General features: G+C 37.2%; 1 protein-coding gene across 8 annotated transcripts in view; it reads right to left on the reverse strand.

The window, feature by feature from the left end:
- The window catches only part of MYBPC1 (myosin binding protein C1), an 80,282-nt gene that overhangs the window by 47,294 nt on the left and 11,123 nt on the right, over positions 1–21,865 (reverse strand). For 5 of the 8 annotated variants that reach the window (XM_069807479.1, XM_069807477.1, XM_069807476.1 and 2 more), the window contains exons 2-6: positions 12,278–12,310; positions 9,236–9,277; positions 3,123–3,155; positions 2,730–2,765; positions 1,401–1,436 (exon numbers count right to left, since the gene is read on the reverse strand). In XM_069807479.1, coding sequence (XP_069663580.1) covers positions 1,401–1,436; positions 2,730–2,765; positions 3,123–3,155; positions 9,236–9,277; positions 12,278–12,310 — 180 coding nt within the window. The remainder of the gene's footprint in view (positions 1–1,400; positions 1,437–2,729; positions 2,766–3,122; positions 3,156–9,235; positions 9,278–12,277; positions 12,311–21,865) is intronic. The other 3 variants (XM_069807478.1, XM_069807481.1, XM_069807482.1) reach the window with 3 other exon arrangements.

The following is a 21,865-nucleotide window of genomic DNA, read 5'->3' on the forward strand; positions in this document are numbered from 1 at the left end:
ATAGTTTATCCAATACTCTTTTGGTTTTGGTTTCATAACTAGCATAAATGAGGAACCAGTCACACAACTCTTGTCACTTAGTCAAACCCTGGTCTTGAAATTAAAAGTTCCTTTCCCTGCTCAGTATTTTCTGTAGAAACTCATTTGCCACAAGTCAGAATTGTCTTCCTACTATGTAGAGATTACTGCTACGGTAACCTTTTTAACTCATGAAAATTTCCATCACTCAGGAATGCACCACAACTCATGAAAACCATGGGAAAATGCAACCAAACTGTTTTCATTATCCTAAAGCCTAATAGGAATTTTAAAAAGGTATAGAAATGCTAGGTAGCTTTGCTATAAAATCTTTGCCTTTCAGTCTTTCAGTGAATTATGGGTGGTGTGCCTAACACCTCTGTATATGTCTGCTTGTACAATATTTCTTACATGTATATACACACATGTATATACACATATATGACAACATTTACATAGACATACATGAACACAAATATATATAGATACACATCTATATATACTGTCTCTATAATCTAGATGTTTAGATTATGCCAGTATAATGTGCTAGTATATGGAAACAATGTAAGAACAAGTGATGGTTACTGGTGTGAACAGAATGATGTGACAGTGCTCGGTACGGGACCTGGTCACGTGCAGTAACAAACCTAACACGCCACGGGGTGAAATGGAAAAAGGATATTAATAAATGGAAGAAGCTTACATAGAGTCATTAATTCGGTACCACATAAAATAACACCTAAATATTATCGTCACCTTTAGATATTAATGTTTTCCTATTTATTAAACAAACTGAACAAAACGTGGGCTGGATGTTGGCTCAGGGGGCTGGCATAGGCAGCTATGCCAGGTCAATAACCATGGTTGAAGTACCTGCTGCTCATTTTGTTCCAGAGGCTGCAAATCCTGAAACCACAAAAGTGGGTGTAGTATGCGTTACCTGCCAGGGTAGGAAGAAAGAGGTTATGACTTTGCTAAGTTTTCCCCACCGTCCTTTGAGCTGTGAGAAGAAGCCATTCTCCTACAATCTCCTGGGGCTTGTGCGTGGCATTCAGGTAAGCCACTGTCACCCTGTAGGCTGAGGAGGAAGGGAATAGCTGCGTATCTATCTATATAGAAATGGATATAGATAGATAGGTATGTATGTATGTGTAAAATACTGGTACATGTCCTGTCTTGTGCAGCAGAGCCTTCTCTCACTCCTGGTTCAGCTGCTAGAAGCCTATTTGCTCTGATACTTAAATGTATTTCAACAGTTACAGTTTGATACTGTATGAACAATGAAAATAAAATTAAATATTATATCTAAGAAATCAAGTATCAATAATAACTGTATTATGTAAATTTTGGAGTGTTTCATCATGTTTTTCAGGAGGTCTCACCTGAATCTTTTCTTTCCGCTGGCTTAGACATCCCATCTGAAAGGGAAGAGCAATTTAGATGACACCAGCTCAGAGATCACAGCGTCACTGACCTCAGATCATTGGGATTTTAAGAACACTGATTCTTCATGCAAGCAGATTAGACTAGATATTTAGGACCATACCCATGAGGACCTACTGGAATACCAGAAAAAGGAAGTGAACAGCTGAGAAAAAAAACCTCAGAAATCTTTCCCCCTCTTCTCTAGAAAATCTAAACTAGTTTAGTTTAGTTTAATTCCCATTCAAGATTTCCCTTTTTTGTAGTTCATATTCAGAAGGGTTCCATGAAGCTGATGTTTTCTTCATGATTTGTGTAGTTCCAGATAACAGATTAATCTATGTTGTTCAATATTTGTCTGAGGGGACAGTACTTTGAATTATTAAATAGTCTGTTTATTTATCTAGGTTGAGCAGAAAAATGATAAATAGTTAAAGTTAAATTTTAGGGCTTATGTGATTCACAATGTCATTTGTATATTTAGCTTTTACCAATGAGATCCTGTAGTACTGTAAATAAATATACTGCTACTGACTTTACAGATAGCATTCAGCCCAAAGTTAATAATGCAAATTCTTTTGGAAGAAATCAAGACAATGCAATCATTTAGGACAATGAAGATAATCAGGAGCATGTTTTTCATTCGACACACTGCAAAGCATTTTCTTGTGTTCAATATCTCTGTTTCATTCACAGTTGAGTTTTAAAAAACATATTAAGCAAGCAATGGAGAAATTTTGCCCATGTCTCATCTATCATGATGGACCCCAGCGCTGTTGCTTTTCTTTTACTGCCAACAACCAAAAGCATTTTATCTGCCAGCTTGGCAGCAGTGGCTTGGAGCAGTACATTCAAACTACCTCGTAGGTCATATGGCCTAAGGTGATGTGGTAGACAATTATGTGGATAAACCTGTTTTGAAGTCATAAGGTGTCTGTTTCATTTGTAATTCTGGAATTTGCTCTCAAGACTAACCTTAAAAATGCACCCTATGTTTGTTGACAGGAAAAAATAAGGGGAGTTGCTTTCAGAGCTGCTAATCGATATTTTACCTTCCAACGCCAGAAATTCTATCAAAGACCTCAAGACAGGACTGGAAAGGAACTTATCTGGTATGAAGGTCTCGTACTTCTGAACAGAGATTAATTTAATGTAGGGCACTTCCAAAAACCTTTTCTCTAATTAGTAAGTTTTGAGTTCAGTCCAATGGTTTGGACTCTTTCTTCATTAATAGTCAAAAGAAAAATACATACATACATACACACACAAAGTACTATCACAGTCCTAACCTGCTGGTGGAGTACTAACTGAAGTGTCATCTTCATCTGTGAAAAGAAATACAAATAAAAAAGTACATAAACTGAAAGCACAGACGATCATCTGCTTTAAAACAACTATGTGAAAATGTAAAACCTGCAAAAGAGAGGGAAAGAAATCATAATAGTCAGGAGCATTCACAATGGAAGCTTCAAACTGATGAAGAAAGCTTTGCGTAATTCAGTAGCTGAAATGGTAAACCTTAATCTTTCAAGCAAGTAAAAGAAAAATGAGATGTGGACTGTGATCTATTATTAAATCATGAGTTTATATGAAAGCTGCTGAGTGGTTCTGTTTGTTAGAGATGTAATCCACAGTAAATACAAAAAAGACACAATGAAATCAAGGTCAATCACATATCTGACCTGAGGAAGATGCCATTTCTCTGATGTCCATGTCTGCAATTAAAATGTGCACCATATACGGATTGAGCATCGTTAAATCAAGATATGCAACACTTAAAAATAGTCCCCTGTATTTATACTTTGTAATTTCTGTATCAGAATGTTAATTTAAAATGTAGGGTATAAACAACTATTTTTTTTCCCCATATTACAGGAGAATAATTTAAAATAAGGACAGAACTATTATCATCACACTGGATTTTCCTTTTAATCACACTAAAAGTTGACCATCATCAGGTATTAGGTCACTACAAGAGATTGTTACCCAGTTTTTTTAAAATGTTTAATCTCATAGAGTACATTGAGGTATATATTTAAATAAATCAAAAGCCTGGAAAAACATGAAACTTATATTAAAGCTGAAATACTGTAATCATGATTATTAGAAAACCAGAATAAGGTAAAGACTATCTTTACAAGAGTCTCCTACATCTCTTCGAAATTTAGATGTTCACTAGAAACCTCAGAGATATCACTTTCTGGTAAAAATATACAAAAAAGTCTTAGTGTCTTAAAGCCTAATGGTAAAAAAAAATAAATTAAAATTACCAATGTATCATTTGAAAGGCTAGAATAAACTAGATGTATTGAGGATTTAATACATATGTAATGTAAAGATAACATGTCTTTCATATGGTATCAGGAAATCTAGAGAACATTTCAAAGTGGAAGAAAAGACAGTTGAACAATTAGCCCACATTTTTAAAGAGGTTTTTTTCTTTTTTTTTTTTAGATTTTAAATTTGGGTTTCCAGAATAAAATTTTAATTCTGTGGTTACCATTTGATTTTGACCTTAAAGTTATAATTTGTCTGTATTTTCTCAAGGACAAATGTGATAACTATGACAAAACCAAGTATAAAATATAGTTGCATTTTTGTAAATACTGGTCATACTAATTTTTTGTGCTTGCTTAACCACTGAAGGCTAATTGAAAGTCCGTTAATAGAATATAACTACTTAGCCATAACATTTTACTCATTCCTTTTTAATGATTCATCAAACTTCTTTTTAAAAATCCCTTGGGAGGAGGATGTCAGTTGTAAGAAGGAAGCCTACACATGAAGGATTAATGTGTTATCTTACGAAAATGTTTTCTTATTCATAGAAAAAAAAAAATTCTTTAGTGGAAGAGTTCTCACCACCTGCATCATCCAATGGCATAAGCAGATGTTGAAGATGTTGATTTTCAGTGAAAGCCCAGTAATGATGAAGTCATGTCAGATGTTTTAACATATTGTGCTAGCAACTAAACGAATGCAAGGCTAAGTAATTCCACTGCAAATCTTCCTCCATATTTCATGAAAGTATAAAGTGTACTTTCAGCTCTTTTTGTCAATAATGCCACGATTGTGGTTAATGATGGCTTGAAGAGGTACAGAATACGCTCTCTGGCCAGAAAAAAGTAATTAAGCTCAATCAGCACAAAATATTTGATGGGATGCACCCTACATGATGATGTATGATAATCACATCATTAAAGGACTACTCTATTTGACTTCTATTTTCTTTAAACATTTGAAAAACTAAACCAACAAGTTGTTATTAGTTTTGTGGAGGGATTGCTGGGGTTTCTCCAGGGTAATCTATCATTTTTCAAACAAAATGTTAACATCAAACACAAGCAAATCAAAACAAAACAAACATTTCAGAAGTATCAAAATGAAAGCACAATTGAATAGGCTGTAAATGGAAAGAGTATGAAAACAATACATGCCAGTAGGATTGTTCTGACAAGTGGGTAATTATCAATCCATAACTCCTTATATCTCAGGCTTCTAGGATGAAGTGAAATGACTGTTGAATAAACATGAAAAATGGTTCAACAGCTATAAGCAATTTGTTTTCTGTGATGAACAATTGTTTATGTTGGCAATAAATTCTATTTAGAGATAACAAATATCGCAAAAATACCAGACCTGGCGGTAGAACTATGATCATTAGTTCACTATCCTTATCTTCTGCAAGTAAATTTTTAATGGAATATATTTAGCAATCTGTTGCATAAGAGCTAGGTATGAAGAAGTCACTTCATTCATTTAACAGTAGGTCAGTAGGATGTATTACTCTATAGATATTTTGTTCTTTGGCTTCTGTTCATCTATGGCACATTTTCATTAACAAATAGGATATTTACATTTATTTCCTTGTATCTAAACAATCACATTAACTGAGGACCAGGCCTCTTGGAGTTCCATCAGGAGTAGAGTCTTGTAAGAGGAAAGAACAATCCATACCTCAGAAGCAGGTAATGTAAAATTTTTTATACTCACAGTTACTGTAACTTCAATATTAAAATTTCTGATTGCTGACCCAGCAAGAGTCTAGAAAGCTCTGTCATAATGTAAGTGATAACTACTGATTTATACATGAACTGCTGATATCAAGACTTTTAGACCTTCTACTTTCCCTTGATTTGAAATCTACCACACAAAAGTGGAAGCTGCTATTCTACCATCAGTCGCATTGTTGATAAACTTAATGTTTTGCAGAAGTGGCAAAATCATATTAAGCTGTTATTTTACTTTTCTATTTTTCAGCTGTTGAAAAGAAGACTTGAAAGCTACGTGTCAACGTCAAAAGCCTGGCACAGAACCGAACAGGGGAATTTTGGAATTGACTCCACTGGAGAACATCTTAAACTTGATTTAATCAGCTAACAGAGCCGGTAAAGTAATTAGTCTTTCTTTGTTGTTATTCCCTCCTCTTGCTCACTGACGCCCACCGGAGCTGGCATGAGAGATCTGGCAGGCGTACGTAGGCAGCGTGGGGAACAGGGGAGCGATGCTGGTTTGCAGGGGAATTCAGAGAACCTTAACATTTACCTGTGCTGCTGCACACCGGAGCAAGTGTTGGGGGCTAAGGCAGGAGACAGACCAACACCACAAAGAGTCAACCTTTGTCTTCATGGTACATAAATACGGAGTAACTCAACCAACTGGCTGAATCATTTTGGTTTATGCTGAAATTACTGAGCGCAGTTTAACCTATCTGAGACTGAGTTTAAAATTGAGTTGCCTTCAATTACCCATCTGATTTTCAAAGAGTATTCAGCAGTCCCATCGAGGGGACTTGGCAATTTGCAAATGCTAAATGAAGTACATACATACAGTAATGGAAGTTTTAGTAGAGAGATGAATGGATAAGTGAAACCTGGAAAAATACAAGAATGAACCATATGAACGTTTTAGTAGATGGTTGGATGGAACCTAGAGAAAAAGGTATCAGTAAAACATGCAGAAAGTTTAGTAGCTCTCTGAATGGCTGGATTTGACCTAAAAAAGGAATGAGCAAATTGATATTAAAATTCAATTATTATTCCAGCAAGTGGGAACACAATTATAACAATATTCAATCTGTAAGATAATGCTAAAATTAAAAACGAAGTCAGAAGAATTTAAATTGAATGAGTATGGGATAACATAGTAAATTTGGTGAGATTTCTGCTGAGTCACTTTTTTCTCTGAAAATAAAATGGATGATCATATATATCCTGAATTTTTTACAACATTATTTCGATATTTTTGAAACTCAAAATGCTATAAAAGATTATTCTGTGCAAGAAAATTTTATTTTTACTGCTCTGAGCTACTAATTTACAGCAAAATAACCACAGATAACAAAGAATTTATCACACTGTCTGCCATTTCTTAACTTTACAGTGAACATAAAGGAACATAAATATGTAATTTCACACAGACAGTAACTACTAAAAAGAAATAGAACAGTAAAACAGACACACAGATAGGTACACTTTATCTTCCTAACTTCTGCTGTTAACTTTGTCTTAGAAATGACGTGAAAATTATGGACTACGTGGTTTATGTGGCCTACCAAGCTTTCTTTCCTAGATGCCAGGTTGCAGCACAGCCTGACTGCTGCAGAGAGGGGCTGTCCCAGGTTCCTGCGGTGTGCTGTTCCTTAGAAATTATCAGCAAAGAGGTCACAACTGCTAACACACAGGTATCGTAAAATTGCAGTGGAATTCAGATACAAAATCTTTCCCACCTCATTCCCATTCAGGGAACCGCCCAAATCCGTTACTTTGGAAGCTACAGAAACATTTTTATAAATAGCTTCTACAAAAGCTAACTTCTAGCTGGTTCTGTCCCTGTTTCCTTGTTGAACAACTCATTTGGTAGTGTACATGATTTTGGACAGATTGGAAAAATGGAACCTTTTTCCATTCTGTGAATTATGCTCACCATTACAAAGATTTTCTTCTGGCAGACAAACATGAAAGAATCACTCTAAGAAAATACACTTTCTCTTACTTGGTTATGCTCTGCAACAAAACAGGAGCTGATAGGAACAATTGCACTATACCTAATTAAAAAAAAAATTACTACTGAGTGTCTGGTAATGGCATCTACATTGCTTTGCAGAGCTGGCAGTTTCACTGGAGCATGGCAGAAGGTCGTTCTTTCTACATACTGGTATTCAGACTTTCACTGGAATTCTTATTGAGGTAGCTGCTGCCACCATGGACTGAAACTGGAAACACTTCCCATACTAGGATCTCAAGCAATTTTTTTGGTAGCAAAATCATCCTAGATGGGGTAAGCACCAAGAAAGTTTTTTTCCCCTTAGGAAATACCTGTGTTCTTCACGAAATTCAAAACAGAAACATAGTAATGTATAAAAAGATAATAGAAGTATTTGATAAGATACCTACCATGTTTTCTTTTTTATTCAGTAAAATGTAGACTTGTAAGCAGTGGGGAAAACACCATTCATGTTCAGTTCGGGAACAAACATTTCTCTCATATCAAAATTAAAGCAAGCAGAACTAACTGCTGCAATAGCTTGAGGTAAGACCTTCATCTTTTTTCCTATCATTAGGCATGCAAATTATTCTTGAATTGTGTTTCCACTACCAAGATGACAGATTTGATTACTCACACGAAATTTTGTATGTCAAAATAATTGCTCAATGCAAAGATAGCTGGCAAAACAACATGCACTGAATCCTGGTTCAGCATTTTTATTTTCAAAAGGGTGCTTGAGTCACACACTCTCAGTGTTTATATTTTGACTTTGCTGAGAAAAATAGCCATGCATGCTTTTGCCAAATAAATCTGCAAGTATCAAGTATGCATCCAGTCTGTCTAAAAGGCAAGATTTTGTCTGGAAGAGACCAAAAGCTGGAATACATTTTCAACCAAGCCATTTCTTGATTTGCCATGAAAAAGCATAACCATGCCAAATGAAAAGCAAGCATTGCATCAGTTATACGTATATTTTTGCCTGGTTTAGCCTTTTATCTGAATGAAGAAAAAAAAAAATTATTCATTTCAAAATTAGCTGATGAGCTGTTTGAATTCTACTTTGGCAGGGAGTACAAAAAGGAGTGGAATTTGGCCCAGTTGCCTCAAAATGTATCTTTGTAACCGGAGGAGTTGCCAACAGAGCTGGAGCCTAATCTCAGCACCACAAAAATGCATATTAAAAATGGAGCTGATTTTTACATGCATTGCTAGTGGAACAGTTATGTGTTTGTTCACAGCAGTCCTCAAAGACATTTTTCAGAACTTCTAATGAGCTCCGCTGCTGGGCTCCCAATGAGGACAGAAAGATGAATGTGTGATTTCTTTTTTCAGATGAAAAAATCTATTGCACTTTGCTGAAAGGTAAAACATGCAATATCAAGTTTCTGTGGTAGAATAGAAACAGCTTAGAATGACAGTAGGAGATTGTCTGCTTTATTTAAAAGCTACCAATGTGCATAGTATCTGAGTTTTAGCAAGCTTGGTCAGTGTCAGCATCCAGGTTCACTTAAACATGGCTTTCTGCTCATGCAAATCACTTGAAATTTGACCTATTAATTACACAGTCTATATAAATACAGTTGCTAAAGTGTCAGTCTTGTTTGCAGAATTTTTGAAGATACTCATAAGTATCATAATTTCCTTGTGCTGAATAAATCATGCAGAAAAAGGGTCCAGGAAGCTTCACATCACACTTCTGAAATTTGGCACCAAAATTGTGAATTAAAGCTCAAGCAATCCAGCATCAGAACAGCATTTAGGAATGTTCTCTTTACTGCCCATTTTTTAAATAAGATTTTGGACTCACCTTTACCCTTTCCAGTTTCACCCTCCTGCGGTGTTTTTTGTTCTGTGTAGGAAGTACAAGCATATTTTTGAGAGGATCTTAAAGTAAAAAGAAAAACTTACACAGCATTAAAAAATACAGCAGTATTCTAGGTTCTGCTAATATTGAAAAACCAAAATTAAAGATTTATTGATATACATTTATATGTAATATACAGCTGTAATCCCATAAAGCATTTTACAACTCTGTGCATATCAATGCATTTTCTATTTTTTGAATGAGTCTCATAAGATTGATGTTCCTATATGCAGTGGAAGAAAAATACTGGGATTTTGAGAAGTAGCAGTTGTTAGTCTTTTGTTCTTGGGCTTATTTACAAAAGCCTTTGAGATTAGTTACATATCATTGTTAATTTGAATGGAATTTGATCAGACATGAGATACTGCCAAATATTAATGGTATGCAGAGCTCCATCACCCTAATCGGTTTATCCTTAAGACAAAGTAGACAACAGAGAGAGTGTATTGAGGGTGTTCTTAATTCTTTATCATCATCTTCGTCATTATCATCATAATGTTTCCCAGGCTATTTGGTTTTAGTTTTCTTGATCAGAAGAGTTCCCAGCTTGTCGTCTACTCCAAGCAAGTGAATGTGAATTATCTTTGACCTCATATGTATGAGAAAACTTGGACTGTATTTTCAACAAAATAAAAATTTCTACGCTTTCTCTATTTCAGGATTTGATAGGATTCCTATTCTCTTTGATTTCCTATCTCATTCAATTTGCATGCAAGGCCATTTAGAGACTTGTCAAGTCATATGAATTGTGCTGTCTTCAAGGTCAAAACACTCGATATTCTACTGCCTATGAACAATGACTTTCTGTGGCAAACTTACCTGTCACCTGCCTGATAGAATATGGGTTTGGATCAAGGTCAATGGACTAACATTGTCAAGATGGAGCTAAGATAACTTTTGTGCCCTGGAGGAAACATCTGCAAGAGCCAGCTGATATTATGATTATCCTGATTTCTTGTTCACATGTGCATAGCCACGGTAACTACAAAAGTAAAACTTGAAATGTGGAAGACAAGTCCATATTCTGGAAGCATGACAGACTCCCGGATGCTTCTGTCTGGATTCCCTAAATTTCCAAGCTCCAGTTGTCGGGTGGTCCATCTTGGCCAGATGGTTAAACCTGTTCCTTTTTAATGGGAATTTTGCTACAGTAACACTTTCCTTTCCCCCTAGGAACTGGAATTAGGAGAATTCCTGTTCTTGGCAGGTGGTAACATACCTAAATTCCATTTGAAAACCTCATCAGGGCTTGGTATACCAACCTGGTGGCTTGACATTGACATTGAGATCTAGAAGGAGCTTTTACAATGGCTTCCCAAAAATTTCCTGGTGTAGTTCAAGATGCTGATTACATCCAATAAAATATTTATATGTTATAGCATTTGGATTCTTGAACAACCAACCTCCCTCTTTGTGTGATAGCACTTGGTAATGCAAGATGACAGAGTCCTGACTCAGGCAGAAGGAAGCTAGGACAAGCGACCGGCACTTCCAGCTTAGAAATATCCCAGTTTGGTCTGTGCCTACTGACACCCTACTTGTTTTGCAGAGGAAGTACAGGTATGAGGAAAAGGAAGGGGGTTATAGGAGTGATTTTGCATTTAATCCTGTGTATTTAAATAGAAATGAAGAAAATGTTATTTATTTGAAAATGTTAATAGATGTTCTTAATATAATGCTTCAGAGATGCTATTCCTTTCTGTCTACAAAAAGTAGCTTCTTGTTTCAGTTCTACTTAAACATTAACACTGATGGAGAACATGAATTCAAGTACAAAGTATATCAGATAAGAACCTCAGTGTGAATATTTTGAAAATAATTACTTGAATATCAACTGTACAGATTTTATGGTTGAGTAAAATACAATCATCATGAATGAAATATCAATTAATTTTCCTTACAAATATATGCAATATGAAAGAGTTCATCCTAACATAAAAATAATACATGGGTTATTTAAACATTAAACCCCTTGTGGCAAATGATACCACTACCTTCAGACTTTGTCATTTTTTAATGAAAGTGTATCATTTAAACAAAAATGTCTTGAATCAGCCTTGTAAAATGTCAGTTTGCAAGACTGTAAGTAAATGCAGGTTTAACACCTGGGGAGTGTTTATTCTGTTTGGTATTGTTGTTCAGGTAGATATACAGAGAATAAAACTCATGAAGTGGTTAAATTAGACATGCATAATGTATATATGTATTAACCAGCATCAGAGAATATAACTCAAGTTAATCAGTGCAAATCAAACCCACAAGGCAAAGGCTTGCCCACCTTTCCAGCTCCTGCTAAAGAAAACGTAGCAGCTTTGCACAGAGCTTCAGCTTTACCTGAAGCCCTAGTCCTTATGACTGAGTTTCCCCTCACCTAACTTTGGCTTCTTGGAAGTTATTCACCCACTCCAATCTAGACAACCAGCCTCCTCAGGGCAATTGCCTATACACAGACATCCAGTGACATTTTAGATGGGTTATCCAGGAAATGCCCATTGGATGAGCATGTATGACTGAGGATCCTCGCCATAGGTTGAACAACTTAGACAAGATACCTCATCTTTAGATGGCTAAAATTAGGTGAAATGAATCCCATGCTTGATTCTGTCAACTTTACTCACAGTGTACCTTCGAGGCGAAATGAAAGAGAATATTTTGGTAATTAGATGCTGTCCAGCATCAAAAAAGACAGCATAATTTAGCCTCAGAATTTAAGCAGTCATCATCATTTTCCTGTATCCTGAAGGATATTTGCATCGTTACACAAACAACAAGTCTCTCACAAACAAAAATTGAATCTGAAAAACCAACATTCAGGCAAAGTGAAGTGAGAAAATCTTATTGTTACTTCAGGGCTTTCTTACTTTTCCTACTGTCCTCTCACTTTCAAAGGGACAATGAACACAAATCATATTATGGCTGTGCAGTATCTACTCTCATGCAACCATTGTTAGTGTTACAGTGCAAATTAGCATTTTTTACACTAACCTGGAGGTGGTGGTGCACTTTCAGTTTCAGTCTCTGAAAAATGAGGAAAGAAGACAGATATTGAGCTTCAAGTAAAAGCAAATATTTTTCACACATGTGGTGTATGCTTGTTGAATGTGGACGCAGGTTTTGGTTCATTTAATGTTTTAATGCAGTTCTAAATTTTTCTTGCTTTCATACATGCAACATATGGCATCTTCAGAGTGACATGGTCAGAGGCCTAAAGTTTATGCTCTGTGAAGAGAGGGTACTGAACTTGTTCAGTCTGGAGAGATATAGTAGTCATAGAATCATAGAACCATTTAGGTTGGAAAAGACCTTTAGGATCACCGAGTCCAACTGTAAACCCAACATTGCCAAGTTCTCCACTAAACCATGTCCCTAAGCACCACATCTACACGTCTTTTAAATGCTTCCAGGGATGGTGATGCCACCACTTCCCTGGGCAGCCTGTTCCAGTGCTTGACAACCCTTTTGGTGAAGGAATTTTTCTTAATATCCAATCTCAACCTCCCCTGGCGCAACCTGAGGCCATTTCTTCTTATCCTATCGCTTGTTACTTGTGAAAAGAGACTGACACCCACCTCGCTACAACCTCCTTTCGGTAGTTGTAGAGAGCAATAAGGTCTCTCCCTGCTTGTCACAGGTCGTCTACCTGCATGTATTCATATTAAGTTATATAGGAGGGCCCCAGTAAATTTTGGGACCTTTTGGCAATTCCAGTTTAGGGCAGTTCTGGAACATCATGGGATCCAAGTTGAGTTTCAAGTTTGGGTTTGATTTAAGTCAATTGGTCTTGAACCTATGCTTAAATGTATAACTTACCATGTCAATATGCTTCTGTCAGATGATATCCTATGTTTAAGCAAATTTTCCATCAACTAGAATAATATCCGATATGAGTTTTATTGTGAAGTGTAATGGATCCATTAACTGAGGAGGATCATGCACAGAGAATGCAGAGACCTTTATCTCATTTTCACCACACTATTAGATCTAGAGTTCAGTGCAAGCAGAAAGTAAAAAAATAATCTTAGCTGCTCTGCATAGGACTTACAGTATGTTTGATTTTTGTTTCTTTCAATCATGGTTTTTAATCTAAATCACTTTCCTTTCAGATGTGTAATATAGAAACCAGGCTTTTTATCCTATTTAAATGTTATACTTTTGGGATGACAAGTTCTGCGAACTAAAACCATAAGAACAATTTAACTAGACAAAATGTATTTTTAAAATGTTACAGGAAGCTTATTTTCAACCTGTAAAAGCCTTAGGACTCTACACTGGTTGAAAATAGCAATATTTACTGGAGATAGTGCATTGACTTATAGTTCAACTACTTGCAACAAGCAAAGATTTAAAAGGTTGAAATCCTTAACCGTAACAGTAGATGGCTCTGACTAACCTTTGTCATGTTATGGGTATTAACCTTTGGGACCCCACCTCAGGTCATATTCAGGAAATAAAGTTTCGGTTTCTGTCACACAGAAATGCTGGTAAGGTTATTCCTTTGCACTCAGGTCTAAATATAACTAAAACATACTTCTCATTCTTAATAAATCCATTTAATGTTTAAAAGGGAGGAATACTTTTAATACAAATGTAATTTTAAGCTGAGTGTGTGAATTTGATATGGTTTAGGAACTTCCAGCCAGATAGGTGGATGCTATAGCAAATCCTTGTAGAGGGTCCAAAGAGAATCCCTCACTACAGGGAAAGAGCTCAGTGCTGTATGTTCTGGTCACAGCACCCATCCTATGGAATAAAAGGGAGAATGTGTATTTAAGACCAACAGACACACAGTCTGATAATAAAAAAATAGCTTTACTTAGGTTCATAGCAATTTATTTTTTCTTCTCTAATTACTAACATACTAAGTTTTGCTTTGTGGCCTAGGAAAATATTTAAATTTTTTCATATGAAAATTCCACCACAAAAAGTATATCTTGGAACATATTCCCTTTACTACCATGACATTTCTTACTGCTTCCACTGAGAATAAAATAACATCTCTGTGGCATGGAAGACTATTTCTTGCATGGAAAAGTAACAGCAGAAAATTATTGACTGTATACTTGTCTTTTTGAAATTTAATTGCTTGAAACAGGGAGTATTCTTACAAACATTGAATTAGAAAATTCTCCCTGGGTCACCAGCAAGACCCACAAATTTATAAACAAAAGCTCACCAAACTAAGCAATTTCCAGGCTCAGATGAAAAGGTTATGAGGCTTTTGAGGGACTTGCCTTGAGATTTTCTTTCATTCTGAAAGGTATTTCATGGTTTTATTACACAGTAGTGTTGGTCAGAAATCACACAACTTTCCAGTCCTGCCTTACCTAGCAGTAGGCGCAGGTGTTAGCCAAAATCTACAGCACGGACCAGACCTGAAACGCTATTATTATAGTCTAAACTTCATCTCATACATGCAAGCATACAAGGAGATATTAAAAACCAGAGCAATACCACGTGCAACCTAGTCTAGTTGACCCTGGTGCTAGCAGGGAGGTTGCACTAGACAATCTCCAGAGGTCCTTTCCAACCTCAGCTATTCTGCAATTCTGTGATGGGATGATGACTGAAGCCAGACCAAGAAGTCCATGGTTTCTTTCCTAAACCATAATTCAAGGTTGTTTGGGCTATTGCTACAAAAATTGAGGCAAGAACTGAGCTCAGGGGAGAGACCTGAAGTATGGTGTGGGAGGAAAAAAAGGAAGGGGGAGAGTTCCAGGCACTGGGGGTGGCAGAGACATGGGAGATACTTCAATATAATCTTTTGGCCATGTGCGACCCCTTTCATGGTCATGCTAGGCTTACAGTTCCATTCCTGAGGACAGCCAGGAAAAAACCCATTAATAGCACCGAGTAGTTTCCACCTCCCCAAAGAATGATAGCCCTCTCTGGCTGACCTCTGCAACAGGCTTGTCAGCCAGGAAAGGGCTCTGTGCACTCAACCGGCAGCTTACGGTTGTGCTCCTTCCCTAGGAGGCATGCTCACTGGAGTCCCCAGATGCCATTCCCAGCAGCCCCATGGCCTAATATGGTTCTCTGTTGAGGCATTGTCAGTGGGGCTGGCGGTGGAGAAAATGTTGCCTCCAGCATGTGCTCCTCACCCCTTGGGAGAAGAAGCGTTCTTCTCTTGGTCGTAACGATGCCTCTTGAGCTACAGGGGAAAGAGGCTGGTGAAGGTTCAGTTACCGCTGGATTGATACCATAATGTCAACGGGGCCTTCTACTAAACACCTAAAGTTAACTTCTGCCTCACAGTTTCTAAGACAAAAGCTAATGGTCTCTCCTTTGCAGTTCTTTATTTAAGAGGCCAAGAATATTGCATTTCAGTGGGTTGTGTCCTGCTAAACACAGACCTTGGGTTATTCATTGGTTGTGAAGCTTGTAAAGCAGCTGGCTATATATAATTCCACAGCAAGAAAAGGAATTAACTTACCAGTCCTTTCTATGTGGCTACTCAGAAAGTATAGTATATTAAGAAGTATAGTTAGCAAATAAAGTGAAAGCACAACTGTCACTTAAATAACATCTCCAGAAATGCTTTCATGCCTCAGCCATGTCATGAGATGCATTCAGGATCCAGTTCGACATAGGATATGAGCACTTAGAGCCAAGACATTTTTATTTGTGATTTATAAATGTACATGTACACATACACTCCTGAAAATCAGCAGGAGATGCAACTTGACCCATTACCAACAATTTTCCATCACTGTTCCACATTTACCATGTTCAGTTTTTCGGATAAAATAAGACTTAAAATCTCTTGCTATGCATAAAGATAACTAAGGTTTAAAAAGTTCCATGAGATTACCCATGTGCTAAAGTTACCGAAATGCTTCAGAACCATGTTAAATTGGGACTATCATTATTTAAAATTTCAATTCCATTTTAGGTCTGGCTGCACTGACATCCGACCTGCAATAACCACAAGAAGCTTTGGCAGGGAACTGGCAGGGTACTTATGTGTGGTGGCCTTTTTTCAAGGGCTCTAAATTCCCACTTCCACTGACTTCTGCGACAGCAACAAGCATAGCAACTCCCTGACATTATATATATTACTTTTCACATTGGAGTGTAAACATAATGATGAGGCATGCTGACAGTTCTAAAACAGTCGCCAGGTCCTACTCTACTACTGTGCTGGGAGCAAAGTATTCTGGAGACTTGCAGTTCAGACCATTCGAGAGCTACAGGTTATCAGCAAGTGTACTGGGAAAGAGGTCTGGCTGGATAACCCTTCTCACATTGCAACTCTGTACTCATGACCAGGTTTGTTTTGGGTAGGCTTAGGAACTCTCAATGATATTGGAAAATGAGTAGTGGGGGTTTTTCTTCCCCTTAGGTGAAGGAAATGACCTTGGGCATTAAATCAGGGCTTGCACAAAGTCTAAAGATAGCATTTCACCATCGCCGGGCTGGAACATTCACAAGAGGGAGGAGAGTCTCCTGCACTAATTTTTCCCTGCAGTTAGATCTAGATTAGTTGCAACCCAGCAAAGACTCTGGTCTGAACAGCCAAGGGATTCAGGATCTCACTCAGTCTGACCAGAGGGCTTACCCTCATTTACCTGAAAGGGAAACGAGGACTATAGCTGCATCATCATGGAGACAGGTATGATATCTGTCTGTGGAACAGCAGCATATTAAAGCGACTTTCATATGTCAAAGAGCATGAGGATGGTCACTTAATGCTTTTTGTCACAAAGACCTGTCAACTTGTGTCAAATTTAAGTAGGTGGATTAAGTTTGCGGACATAGCCTCAAGGGATTAGACAAATATAACTATTACGTAGGCATTCCTAAAGTGCTGACTCTGCTAGTCGGACAAAAATAGACAAAATGCTAGTTTGGGGAGAGAGCATGGCTCACGCCAGCCCTTGTGCAGTTGTCGCGTGTAAGGATTGTCCCCTGTGCGTGGCCCCTATAAGACACGAGAACTGCCGTTGGGGCACATGGCTTTCTCCTGGGGTAGATGCTCCACTGAAATAGGTGGGCAGGGAAGGACCGAGGATGTGGAACAGTTGCTCAACAGACCTCATGTCCAGATCATCAGCAGAGAAAAGCAGTAAAGCTTCTTCCTTTCAGTGTTACTTACATTCCCTGCAAAACAAGTGCTCTGAATAAGAGAAATGGCTCAAAATGGTTTGACCATTTTTTATGGGTCACTTCACCCAGGCCAGTACAGAGTCACAGCGGCATCAGTGATGTGATTAAAAGCTGTAGCCTCACCTTTTGGAAGACAGGAACTTGCTCAACAAACTATAGAGGTTACCAGAGCATGGTGAGCATTTCATTGGGAAACAATACTGTTATCAGACCCCAGATTAAAGGAGCTGGGAAATAGAGGGCTTGATTCAAAGTCATCTGTTATCAATAAAAGCACTCTTAATGTGTTCAGTTGGACTTAAATTGAAGTAAATACTATTCTTATCAATAAAGAGTGGAATACTCAGCATTCTGCAAAACCTGAGCACAGTCATGCAGACAGGGTCTGCCCGCTGCCTCACCAGTCTCAGCTCTCCACTGAGAAATAATCTGATTTGCATGCAACTTCCACAGACTGTTCCCAATATGACTGAAAGCAAGAAACTATGCCAGCTGAAATCATTACCTTTTTTTATGAAAATCCATGGACATTTTCTATGTTACTTTTAAAATAAAACTACAGAAACTATTCTAAACAGACTTCAGTCCTAGGTCCTAAGTGCAAAAGTCATTCTAAAGGACTGAAGTGAATAAGCAGTGGTGCACTGGTGGCTGCTTAGATGACTATTATTGTGACCAACAGCATGATGGAGCCAGACTAATAAATTTATTAATGTATTTCTGTTTTCTGTTTCCACTTGTAATGATGGTGTAGACAGATGAAACCGCCTGTTTTGGCTCACTGTGACTGTTTCTGGTTCAACATGAAAACAGCAGCCTTATATTAAATACTGTCTCTTACTGCAACAAAGTGAACAAATCAGCATGTTCACTGAAGCTGAAATTATTTATATTTATATTCATATTTGTATTTATATGCATCATAATCCAGTGGTGCATCTTCAGGTGGGGACTGGAGAAGAAATAAACTTAACAAAGAGTTTGCTTAAAAATTTAGTTTTGCGTATGATTAAAATTCAAAACCATTCCTAACGAATTTCAGCTTGAAGGAAAAAAACAAAACCAAGGATAATAATTAGTCCCAGCGTATAATTTCACCTACAATACTCCTGTTTCAGGAATAATCTAATTACTTCCAATTAGAAAGGATTTTATGGGCTGCGGATCCAATCAAACCATCATAGGATAAATGCAGAATTTTCCCTGACTTAAGGACTGAAAAAATGAATGAACAGTTGGAACAAAAGCCTAACAATAGTGAATTCTGTGGAATGGATTAGACACCAAAGAAACAGTTTAGAGATCCACTTGAGGAGCTGCAGTGTAATTGGTGACTCTAGATTTTGTCTTCGTTGCCATCCATAATTATGGAAGTGCATAAAGCAACCATTGCTTGTTTAGTGTGTTTTCCTTGCAGTTCCCATTTTTCTAAAATGATGCTATTACATCAAATCTGATCATATGTAAGCTTCCACATCTTCCTCATTTCTTACGAGAACTTTGCTTTAATATAGGAATTCATCTCTAAAGAACACTGTGACCATGACCTTGAACAAAAGTAATTTCTTTAATAAAAAGTCTGTTTACATATCTATATTCTTCTAAGTGTATGCAAGTAGACTGTCCAGCGAAGGACTACGTCATCCATGCATTAAAAGCCCCCATATTTAATTTCTGGTAGATAGGAGGCAGCCATCAGCAGTCAGCACCTTCATCAGATGGTGCAAGACTTGCTTAGCAGTCTTGAAGTTGCCTATGTACTGTAATTGGAAACTAGAAGGCTGCCAAGCGTTGACAGTATTTGAAATAGAGAAATAAAGTTAAAGTTGGTGGATTTAGGCTAGTTATCAAGTTCCCATGCATTCACAAACTCTTTAACCTACACAGCCCACAAGGCACCACCATGGAGTAATTAAATTCCATTTATAATTCCATTGTGTCTTTCATCTCTTACTTTATATCAAAGAAATTAATCCATAAAAGTTATTTCCTGAGCACTTGTGCATCTAAGACAAAAAAGAGTATTCATGCTTGTATCTCATCATAGACTAGCAGTAGACTGCAATTTGAGGGCCACAGCTGACATTTTTTGACTAAATGTTTTTTCCATTGAGCTTTTCACAATTGCAGTTTTCTGACTTTTTCCATAATTAAAAAAAATACAAAAACAAACAACCTTTTTTTTTTTTAACTTCCAAAACTGAAATTTTGTGATGTTATCTGTCCTGCAAAATGCTATAGGCAAAGTTTTGCTGGCTACACCATCTATATACCAAAAGGATTTTGCTGAAATGTGTTACAGTGTTTACCAAAGTGACTTGTGCTGATAAGGTAATTCAGTTTGCCATCATAACTGTACCTTTATGAGAAGGCTTTGTCAGCACAGCTGTCCCTGCAAAGCCATTGAAAAATTCTCAAGAGTCTGTTTGTGGCTATATTGATTTATCTTTTATTCCACATCTTGATGTGTTCAGTTTTATTTCCATGTTTGGAAATAAAAACATTTTATTTTGAACTATCATTGCAAAACTTGTCATAAAATGTAGTGTATGCAATCCCAAATGTCACTAAAAAAATTCTTAGTAGGCATTTTCCCCATAATGTTTGCATAGTGAAAAGTGTGGAAATTCCACCCAGAGTCAGCTTCTTCCTGCAAATGGCATCTTGCTGATAGAAAGTCTCAAACTTTCCTGTATTATGGCACCATCTCAGTTTATATACCACCAATTTAATGCAAGTCTGAAATGATTTCCTATTCCTTACGGGGAGTGTGGAGGAGTCAGAGCTGCTCTGATTCTTGTCTTTGGGTTAAAAATCAGTGATCTGGCTCATAGGCCAAAATGCAGTGATCTGTATTTTCGTAGTTGCAGGGACAAAAGGCACAGAGCCATAGAGAGCCAGGTTTTGTTGGTTCCTGTGTTCAGGAGACAGTCTTTCTGCATAAACCCAAAATGTATGAGCACAGCATAGTTCGTACATTCTTAGTTTCATTAAATGCTGCAACGTATTTTTAATGTGTTAAATTGCCTGTAAAATAAGATGATTTTTTGGCAGCAGGTCCTAACAAGGAATCAAGTTTTCAAAATTACTCCTAGCCCAGGCAAGTGAAATTCTTGTTTTAAATAACCCAAATCTAATTAATCTTTGTTATATATTTGCTGAAATCAATTAATTCACTCATCAGTAAAGTTTGATCCCATGTAAAAAGTATGGCAACAGATAGACTTTATTCTTTGTTTCCTATCCTTCCTTGCAATAGTTTGTGAATTTTTCTCTGGAAGCAAATATTTTCATTTAGTTCAAGAGGTTCCCTAGGGAAAAATGAAAGCAAAAGACAGCACAATATGATACCAGAGATAGCAGTACACTGAGTAATGTTAACTTCCTTTCTGAAAGCTGCAAAACGTAATAAAGTGGACCAGATTATTGGATTAAAATCTTCATAAAACAAAGAACTGCCACTCAGGAATGACAGTAATTTATTCCTCAAATTTAACAATATATTTTCAATGACAGTTGCACTTCTAATTATAGGATAAAAGTCAGCAATAAAGTTGAAAGGGCAGTTATTTCAAGAGATGAATACTTAACCAGTAAAGAACTTCCTTTCAGATTGTCCAGATAATTTCCAAACCAGCTCAGGAAGCATTTTCTTAACTGAGGAAAATGTCTTCACTCTTGCTAAACCCAAAACACACCACTGTTGTTTTGCTGAGCTATCCTGAAATATTTCACTCTGAATCAAGGAAATCAATTGCAGTATTGTTTTATGAAAATCGCATTATGGACCTGATGCTCTACATAACTGGAGTGAGTTCCACAAAGGACTACTTCTCCTGTTGTTCGGTGCATTCGGGTTAGTCCTGAGAGGCAGGTGAGTATGTGCAGACAGTGGGAAATCCTTCCACTTAGAGAGCCTGGCTCTTAGGGGAAAGTGAGGGCACCAGCATAAAGCTGTGGTGACATGAGTTCGTGCAATCCAATTTATTTCAGCAACTTAAAAGGAAGCATTTGAGACGTGCTGATAGGATTCATTTTAACCAAATTTCAGACTAAAACATTTCAACAACTTAAAATTAAAACCTGCTGGTACTCCCATTCCATAGTTTTTGAAATATCAACTTTTCTTTGAGCGTCAGGGCAAACCCAAATACGCACATGTTGGGATTTCCCCAGGACTGAATTTATCAGCTTGTTATCAGCTCTTTGTCAAACTAATATGTACTACAACTGTGTCTAAACACTGTCATGACTGTGTCCAAATACCAAATAAGAAAAGCATTTGCTTCAAGGCTATTTGACAGTGGGTGACAGATAATCTGATACTCTCTGATCTTTTCAAGAAGGAAGAGTCTTCTCAGACTTCCTTCAGATAAGAGCACTCTCCTGTCATCTGCACTTCAGTACTCCGCCTCCTCTTGAGAGACAATGTCTTACAGAATGGGATTGTAATGAGGAGCCCTGACAAAG

Source organism: Haliaeetus albicilla, chromosome 19, assembly GCF_947461875.1.
Source record: "Haliaeetus albicilla chromosome 19, bHalAlb1.1, whole genome shotgun sequence".
NCBI classification, from domain to species: domain Eukaryota; kingdom Metazoa; phylum Chordata; class Aves; order Accipitriformes; family Accipitridae; genus Haliaeetus; species Haliaeetus albicilla.